Raw genomic sequence first — 9,698 nt, forward strand, 5'->3', positions numbered from 1 at the left:
AAATGGTAGAAGGAAGCAAGGAAGAAAGTGTCCACTGAATGAAGGAAATGGGTATATACTGTGAAAGCTACATTTAACAGAGAAATATCGGAAAGTATGGGGTTAATGTGCACAATATAGGAAGATTCTATAAAAATAGTTAAAATACGATTCTGATCTTCAGTGGTGAGTGACAACGGTCATATATTAGAGAGTTAACAAAGATCCCAGGATATTTATGTTCATACTATATATATTATCTTAAACTTTTTTTAGATTTGGAAATTTTCAAATCAGGAAACTTTTAAGTCCTTTTTAACTTCTAAGGGTGAGAGGATTACAGAAAATGTCCTTCCTTCCATACAATTCAAAGTAAAGCCAATACTAAACACAGAATAAGAGGAGGAAAGTGAAATGGGGTTCTGAATTTCCCCCATGATTACCATGCAAGTAAGAGTGTGTGTGTGTGTGTGTGTGTGTGTGTGTGTGTGTGAGATAACAACAAGATTCCCTCCAAAAACATGTAATTTCCTCATCGACACACCTTAGCTTTGTCATTTTACAAAATAGTGACAACGATATTTTGAACCTCTTTTGTATTGCTGGGCATTGAGGTTGGGAAATGAAACTGGCTTGTCTAAATAAGGTCATTAGTATTCCATGGGGCTTGAACTTAGATCCGTTTGCTTTCAAAACTTTGATCAGAAACCAGGCAGTGGTGGTACATGTCTTTAGTCTCAGCACTTGGGAGGCAGAGGCAGGTGGATTTCTGAGTTCGAGGCCAGCCTGGTTTACAGAGTGAGTTCCAGGACAGCCAGGGCTACACAGAGAAATCCTGTCTCAATGCCCCTCACACACACACAAACTTTAATCACAATTTTTTTGAGACTAGGACAAACGTCCAGCCCCTTAGAGGTTCAGAGGTGATACATCCCCACTTCTCTGGTTCTTTAGGGCCAGGAATCATTATTCTTGATGCACAGTAAAAGTACAAGTTGTCAGTTGAACTGAATGCACAGGCTTGGTCTTTCTGGATGATAGAGCTTGGGGAAAGAAAGGATGGGCAGGCGAATAAGTGGAGTAGAGGTGTGGGGGCACAGCAGGGTATGTAGGGGGGCCATGGAAAAAATAGTCCCTGGGAAAAGATCATGCCTAGGAGGATAGATGCTCTCCATAACCCTTGCTGACAAGGTGGTACAGTTTGCACAGCTCCCGAAAGACCAGGGCCTTCAACTTATTTGTTCTCTTTTGATTGACTTTTGTCTATTATGGATTAAACTTACACATGTCATCCAAATGCTCCATCATTGAACTGTACCCTAGTCATTGTAAGAAGAGAAATGGGCAGGGATGGACAACTTGGTTATGGGAGAACCAACGGTTTCTTGTTGGCACTGACTCCTTGCAGGGCCAGCATTGTAACAATGTATTTGAAGTGGTTAAACAAACAGTCTAGTGACCTTAGAAAGGGTGAGGGTTACGCTTCAAAATACACAGGTAGCTTTTGATGACCTCACTGGGAGGCTGGGTCAGATGAACTCGTTCAGACTATATGGTCTCCAAACCCAACAGATTTCCCATGACTGCCTGCCCAAGATTTACAGTTGTCCTTGAGATCCTGCCATACTGCCCCAAACACCAATGGACCACATCTAAGGCTTTCTGCCAGCTTAAAGTGACTTTTGCCCTACAGCACCTCCTGGATTCGGCAGCCCACCGTGCTGTAACATGTCTGCTGAAGTCCCAAGCTCTGCAGTGACTGCTGTGATATCTTGGTTCCCTTAGACCATGTTGAACGTCTGAAAGCTGGGAATATAGAACCGATACTCTGCTGCATCCTGGCTTTGAGCCTGTGTGTGTCTGGTTACTTCCAGCTGTTCTAGTCTCATACATGAGGTTGACAGCAAGACTTTTGAAATTAAGCCATTGGAGGTTCAACTTTCCCTGCTTGTTGCTAGGGGTCTTCCACAGAACAACAATCCCAGAACCATGCTGTCCCTTCAGCAAACACTAGATCATGGCTCTTTCCAGGAGAAATCTGTTGCTCCCCACTGTCCTTGGAGCTAGGATGAAATGAAGCAAAACCTGCTTCCAGAATGTGTCAGGAGAAGCAAGGAAGGGATGTTTTAGAAGGAGGGGCGCTCAACAGGCTGTGCTTGAGACCAAGAGCTCAGGTTCTTGGAGAAGTAGAAGACAGAGCGTGACTCAAGATCACAGCCGTGAGCCATCCAGTGGGGTTTCCAGTTCTAGCATACTCGCTGACTGTGACTCAGGAACAGGTGGCCTAGGAAGCTGATTTTAGCAGAAAGTCTAGGGCTCTGGGCACACCAAGAGATGGGAAAGATGCTGTTAAGAAACTTATTTAGGGCAGCAGTGTTGGTGCACACCTTTAAGCCCACTCAGGAGGCAGAGGCAGGTAGATCTCTTGAGTTTGAGACTAGCCTGGTCTGCAGAGTGAGTCCCAGGACAGCCAGGGCTACACAGAATAACTGTCTTGAAATATGAGGGTGGGGTGCTGGGGGATGTAGATCAGTTGGGAAATGCTTGCCTAGCATGAAGCCCTTATGGAAAATACCTGTAATCCCAGCACCAGGAAGTGGAGGTAGGAGAATCAGGAGTTTAGAGTCATCATTAGCTATGCTTGGGCTACAAGGATCCAATCTTTAAAAAGAAAAAAAAAAGGCTAATTTAGATCGAGGTTCCTATGACAGTATATCTGGGTAGGGCTTTGCATACTGTTGACTGCCTCCTGCTTGATTAAAGGGTAGTCAGATGGAGGCCCAGCCTCTACAGAACTGAAACCCCCAGCTATAGGGTGCAGAAGGCTTTGAGACCCCATGGTTTTATTAGCACTGGGCATGGGTCACCTCCAGTCTACTTTCTCATTTTAGATTTTTAAAATTTTTATATATGTGAGTGTTTTGCCTGCATGTATGTGCACCATGTGTGTGCCTAGTACCTGTGGAGGCCAGAGAGGGCATCAAATCTTCTGAAATTGGAGCTACAGATGGTTCTAAGCTTTTATGGTAGTGCTCAGAATCAAACCTGGGTTCTCTAGAAGAGCCGTCAAAGCGCTTAAGTTCTGGGCCATCTGTCCAGTGCCACTTTCTCGCTTTTGAAATGGAAAGGGATATAGTGGCACATGTCTATAATTCCAACATGTGGAGAATTGAGTTGGGAGGTAGCAAGTTGGACAGAAACCCGGACTATAACCCAGTCATAACTCTTTCACAAACAGAAAACCAAACCAATGGTGCAGGTGCAAGCTTCCGTAGGCGGGGGAAAGGGGCACACTGTGAAAACTATCAGTTGCTCACAGTAAGATCAGACTCTGAGGCTAAACAGAAAGACTAAGTGTGGAAATGGCAAAGCTGGAACACTGAGAAGGTGAATCATAGGGCTATGACTAGGTGTGAGATAGCCAAACTGATGCTGGACGTGGTAGCACATACCTTTAATCCCAGCACTCGGGAGTCAGAGGCAGGTGACTCTCTGAGTTCAAGACCAACCTTGTCTAGAGAGTGAGTTCTAGGATAGCCAGGGCTACATAGTGAAACTTTGTCTAAAAAAATTAATGAAATAAAGGAAAGATAAGCAAGCTGATGAGATAAAAGGAAGGCCAGGACTCTGTGTCAGTGAGCACAGGCTGGCTTCCCCCACCCGAGAGTCCCCGAGGAATGCTTACAAAGCAGTATTGTCCTTCCTCTCATCTGGTCCTGTCTCTGATATAACTAATTATACCAGAGAGCCCCTAACAAGCCTCTGCATACCGCAGGAAAGAAACCCCAAGTCATGCCCTAGATTAAAAATTAGCGAAGATTAGTGAAGAGCTGCAGCTATTTCTTGAGAATGAAGAGAGCTCCGTATCCTTAACAGCACTGGGACACCTGCAAGGTCAGATAGCAAGCTGGCCAAGCGAATAACAGCTAGCAGATAGTTAAAGCTAACAACTAAGAAAGCAGGAGCCAGAAATGGATAAAGGGAGGGGATTTCAACGCAACTAACTTGATAGGCAGTGCACGCCCAGCACATAATCATCCCTGGGCCAGGGAGCTGACTAAGAGCTCGTTGGCCTGCTCAGTAGCTCAGCGGTTAGCATCAGGACAACTGCTGGCCAGGTTCATCAGCTCACCTCAGTCTTGGTTCTGTTTCTGCCATAGCCCTACAACCCAACAGACAAAGGACTCAATGGGCTGTCCTTCTCTTCAGAACTCCTCCCATTCCAGTTCCTCTCTTTCTCTTTCTTTCTTTTTTATTTTTTTTAGACAAGTTTTCTCTAAGTAGCCCCGGCTATCCTGAAATCGACTATGTAGACCAGCCTGGGCTCAAACTCACAGAGATCCACCCAACCCTGCCTCCCTAGTTTGATCCCCCAAACCACATTTTAAAAAATCCAATCTGGACAAGGGTGGTACACACGCCTTTAATTCTAGCACTTGGGAGGCAGAGACAGGTAGATCTTTGAGTTCAAGGCTTGTCTGGTATATAGAGTGAGTTCTAGGACAGCCAGGACTACACAGAGAAACCCTGTCTCCAAAAACCAAAAGAATTTTTTAAAAAAGAAAACCAAATAAAACCAGACTGTGATGGTTGCACAACTCAGCACTTTTATTAAAATCTTAAAACTTTTTAAAGGGCACATACGAGAATAATACTTGGTAAATCACGTTTTAAAGCATTATTAGTGTGTCTTTAATGGTAGCTCTGGCAGTTTCAATGGCTCTCACAGACAACAGAACAAGAATGCCCAGTTCACCTCCAGAGAGTCCCTAAGCCTCCTGTGAAGGGGGTGGGGGGGAGAGGACAGAATGGTAAGCCTTTTTCAGGAAAGGGATGTTGGAACATCCAAGTTCACAGGAAAACTAATCTTTTTTTTTTTTTTTTGGTTTTTCAAGACAGGGTTTCTCTGTGTAGTCCTGGCTGTCCTGGAACTCACTCTGTAGACCAGGCTGGCCTTGAACTCAGAAATCCACCTGCCTCTGCCTCCCAAGTGCTGGGATTAAAGGCGTGCGCCACCACGGCCCGGCAGGAAAACTAATCTTTTGAGAGGAGACAACTATGGTAAAAGTACTTCTTGTAACTTCAAGGGGGTCCCCAGGAACTGGCCTCTCATCTCTCTGACAGCCTTTCATGGCTACAAAGGTGCTTTAGAAGGAAGCCCACCCAAGCCCAGTGTTCCTGTCTGCCAACTCAGCTGGGGTCAAAGAATAGCATACTACACATGAAATGAGAATGGCTTTTAAGGTGCAGCCTATACTTTATCACTGTGGAGGCCAGTGTCTTAGCACTCGAGTGGCTGGAGGATCATGAACTCAAGCGAATCTGGGTGATAGAGTGAGAATCTGTCAAAAGAAAAAGAAAGAAAGGGGTGGGGGAGTGGTTGCATCTGGAATCTTAGCACCCTGGTGGCAAATTGCTATGGGTTTGAGGCCAGCCTGGGACGCAGAGTAAGTTCTAGGCCAGTAAGGACCACAGTATGAAACCCTGTCTCAGAAAACAACAATCAAAACCACAAACAAACAAACAAACAAATTCCACAGCAATGGGAAGTTGTGGTCTTGGACCCCCTCTCTTTCCCGACTGGACGTTTTCTGTCTAATCAGAGTCTCCATGTATGTAATGTGGAAGTTCCTAACATTAGAGCACAGGCCACGTAGCCCAGCAGTGACTGCAGGGAAGTGTTTTGGAATATGTGTTGATATGGAGGCTTGTTCTTCTTGACTGTGACACAGCCATGTGTGGCAGGCAGCCTTATGGACATTGCTCCAGGCAGGTACATTTGGCTCTCTGTACAAATCCACCCACAGATGTGACATTGGTCAGTGTCAGAATGGCACCTGTGGGGAGCTCTTTCCCAGTGGCCAAGTTTGCAACTTCTCTAGGGAACAATGCCCGATCCCAGATGGCCAAGCCAGATATGGCCCCTACGAAGGCCTCAGAGCTGTCAAACTTGCCCCCCACGGTGTCTTGTTCCTGGCCTAGCACAAGCGATCCTCCAGGAGGGATCTCATAGCCCTCTCTGAATCGGGAGCCTGTGGCTACTATCCTTCGGTCTATGTGGAGCCAGTACTTGCCCTCCACGGATGTCCAGATGATACAAATGTGGTGCCACTGACCATCCAGAAGCGGCTGCAGGGACAATTCCCTGAAGACTGGGTCACCAATCACAAAGTGGATGGAGCCAGGGACCAGGGAGTCTCGACCATGCAGTACTAGTTTGTTGTCATTGTCTTTGGTGGCGTAGGAAAGAAGCGTGCCCAGGTGTCTGGTGGCGATGCGGACCCAACTGCAGAAGGACAGGGCTCGTAGGGGCACGAGGAAGCCAGGGCTAAGAAAGATCACATTTTCAGTGGAGGTGTTGGGGAAAATCAGCACTGGGCCCGTGCTGCAAACTGGAAACAAGAGGGAAGAGAGTCAGCCCTGAGCTTGAGGCGGTTCAGAAGCATCCTACTGCAGGCCTGCCTTTTGCTCTAGTCTACATCGTGACCCGAAGGTCTTCAGAGTGCTTGCTTCCCCCATTCCCACTCACAATCCGAACACTTGTGCTGCACAGGTAAGGACTGAGGATACCTTCTCAGGGAGTGGATGAATCCTGTGTCTATCTGTCTGTCTATGAAGCACCTTGTGACCAGGAAAGCCTCTGTCTAATCTCTCTGTGGCTGCTGTAACTTTGCTACATGTTTATTGACTTAAATCAGCTCTCTTTTGGAGGTCATAAGCCTGAACCTGGTCTCCCAGGGTTCAAGACCCAGTGTTCTGTAGTCAGTTCCCTCGAGAGGCTCAGAGAAGCCTTGTTGAGTTTAGAAGTCGTAGCCCTAAAGGTTTTGGCTTCTGACTACACCCTAGTTCCACAGTACACCCTCCTATTCTCTGCTTCTGTCCTTGGGTGTCCTCTAGCTCTGACTCTCCTGACTTCTTCTCTAGCCTCTGGTGACTATTATAAACCAGATAATCTAGGGTTATTCTATAGGAAATAAATCATCAGGGTCCATTTTCAGTCTGAGGTGCCTTTAGTACTCATCGGTGAATCTCAGATAAGCAGGTGTACTCGGCCCCTCTCTTCCCTATGTAGCAGCTGGTCCCTGCCTGCCCAAGCACTTTTTAGTTTATTTTAAACTGAAATATCAGTTCTGTGACTGAGCCCAGGGTCAGGAAAGGGCATGCATCTCAAGCCCCAGGAGGATTTGGGGTGGAGACTATGCCAGATAAGAAGAAAGTGACAAACTCAGCCGAAGAGAACTCAGGAGCCAGGGAAATGTGGTTGGGAATGTGAAAGTCACTGCTTTGTGCCAAACAATGTACCAACCATTTCTGTCCTTGTTCTAGGCTGGTGTTGGGCTCCTGCTCAAACGCAAACTCAGCTATTTCTCTTTGGCTACCCTGAGTATTGTTAGAATGAAGTGAGACTCATCCTGAGGCTCCTGATTCAACCACTTCAACAGAGGCCCTTCTGGCATGCAGACTGACCTGTCGGAGGCCATTCTCTCCTATGGTGTTGGGTATGTGGCCCTTGGGCAAAAGAGCGTTTTGGGGTTACAGGGGTTGGGAATGATAACCTCAGGCATTGCTAGGGAAACCTGGAACTTGATAGGGAGGTGACAGGTTTGTATCACTTACTGTTTCCTGGTCCTCGGTGGGTCCTTGGTGGGATTGCTCGATGGCTGCTTGGAGCTTGGAATGTCTGCATCTCCTGGATGTGGAGAGGGAAGTCTTGGGGAGAACTCCTGTGTTGGAGTGAAGACTTGGATGCTTTGCTGTCCTTCCACAGTTGCAAGGAACCTGGGCCTTGTTGAGCAAGCCGGGTAGGGGTTGGGGCTGTGGTCAGCCCCAGGGCCACAGTACCAGGGGAGGCCTTCTGTGTCTGTTCCTCAAGAGCAGCAAGCCTGGCATCCTGGCTATGGACTTGCTGTGTGAGGCTGGCCAGCACATCCTGTAGTGCCTGAAAGCTTAGGGCCAGGCTTGCAATGGCCTCCCTCTGTGTCTTTTGCTCCTTTTCTTTCTCTACCCACTGCTTGCTCTTTGTGCTCAGGGAGAGGTCCAAGGCTTGAAGCCGAGCATCTATCTTCCGGCTCTTTCGCTGGCTCTTCCTAAACCAGGTCTTTAGGTGGGCCACATCTCCTTGTATGGCAGCTTGAGACTGATTCATTGCGAGAGCTACAGCTTGGCTCTGTTCCACCAGGCTCTGGAAGCGGGGATCCATATTGTAGTACACATTGTAGTTGTTGGCAATGTCCTGCAGGTGTGTTAAGGTCACTTGTTGAAATCTCTGAAACTGTAAAGAGAACACAGATCTTATGAGGTTAGCCTAGGCTATCCTAAGTATACGTCAGAAGTACCTGTCCTACACGGAGCCTATGGGTGGCACTGTTTATAAAGTGACAAATTTGATCCTTGCCACCATGCTAGGACATGTGAGCAGATTGTTCTGACTACTCTCAAAGGGCCAGGTAAAACAGGGTGACTGTCCTCAGGCCCCATAGCTGCATGGTGTACAATGTGGGCTGCAGGCCCGTGACTCTAGTTATGATCCTCCCCGGTTCCAACACTCTGGAAGATTGTATCCAGTCATCTCACTACTGTGACCCTCAGGGCTACCTTTGTGATCAGAGGGGACTACAGGACAGGCTGTTTGTATGCGTGCACTGAAAAATATTTTAGATTGAACTGGGTGGTGGCAGAGGCAGAGGAAGAGGATCTCTGTGAGTTCAAGGCCAGCCTGATCTTCAAGTTCCAAGTTCCAAGGTATCAAGGGTGACACAGAGAAATCCTGTCTCAAAAAAAATTTTTTTTAGATTTATTTAATTTTATGTGTATGAGTGTTTTGCCTGCATTATATATGTGTGCCATGTGTGTACCTTTGGAGACACTTGAACTGGAGCTATGGATGGTTGTGAGCCATCATGTGGATGCTGAGAGTGGACCTGGATCCTCTCCAAGTACCTAGTGCTCCTGGTTACTGAACTATTTCTCCTGCTCAGAGTGCATGCGTTTTTAATTTATTTATGGTTTTACAGTTCTAGGGACTGTATCTAGGATTTTGTGCTTTCTAGGCAAGGAAGCCTTTGCCTTTTCAGTCTTTGTTGTTGTTGCTTTTGGTTTAAGTTCTGTTTTACTCTATGTGTGTGGATGTTTTGTCTGCATGTGTATCTGTGTATCATGTACATGCAATACCTAGAAGAAAGAGTCCTATCTTCTTGGAACTGGAGTTACAGCTGTTTGTGAGCTGCACATGAATGCTGGGAATTGAACCTGGATCTTCTGCAAAAGCAGCAAGAGGCATCTTACTGAGCCATCTCTCTGCCCCGTTGTTGCTTTCTTTCTTTGCTTTGAGACAGAGTTTCACTCAGTAGCACAGGCTGGCTTAGAACTCACTACATCCTCATTCAGGCTAGTCGCAAATCCACAGCAATACTCTTACTTGAATCTGAGTGCTGGAATTACTGGTACACTCCACCATGCCTGGCTTTACTGGGATCAGTACAGGTCATGCTTGGGGTGGGGAACAGTCTACAGACCCCCTTGGGATCCCTGGGGCAGAGCACGTGTTCTGCTTTGAAATAGACCAGTGCTCTCATGGCTCCCACAACTATGGATGCTGTCCTTCACAGTCGCTACCCAGACCTCTGCAGCTGTGCTCTTTTTGTCTTCTAGAGACCTCTTCAGGAGCATCTTCACACACACACACACACACACACACACACACACACACACACACACAC

The 9,698-nt window shown here is 46.9% G+C and overlaps 1 protein-coding gene across 2 annotated transcripts in view; it reads right to left on the reverse strand.

Moving 5' to 3' along the window:
- Nucleotides 1-5,682: 5,682 nt before the first annotated feature.
- Ptx4 (pentraxin 4) overlaps nucleotides 5,683-9,698 on the reverse strand; it is a 4,495-nt gene continuing 479 nt past the window's right edge. Inside the window, exons 2-3 of one of the 2 annotated variants that reach the window (XM_028761030.1) lie at nucleotides 7,597-8,161; nucleotides 5,683-6,371 (exon numbers count right to left, since the gene is read on the reverse strand). In XM_028761030.1, coding sequence (XP_028616863.1) covers nucleotides 5,731-6,371; nucleotides 7,597-8,161 — 1,206 coding nt within the window. In that variant the 3' untranslated portion in view covers nucleotides 5,683-5,730. Of the gene's footprint in view, nucleotides 6,372-7,596; nucleotides 8,252-9,698 lie in introns of both variants that reach the window. The other variant, XM_028761029.1, reaches the window with a different exon arrangement.

The sequence above is a fragment of the Grammomys surdaster genome, unplaced genomic scaffold (assembly GCF_004785775.1).
Source record: "Grammomys surdaster isolate TR1022 unplaced genomic scaffold, NIH_TR_1.0 126612, whole genome shotgun sequence".
NCBI lineage: Eukaryota > Metazoa > Chordata > Mammalia > Rodentia > Muridae > Grammomys > Grammomys surdaster.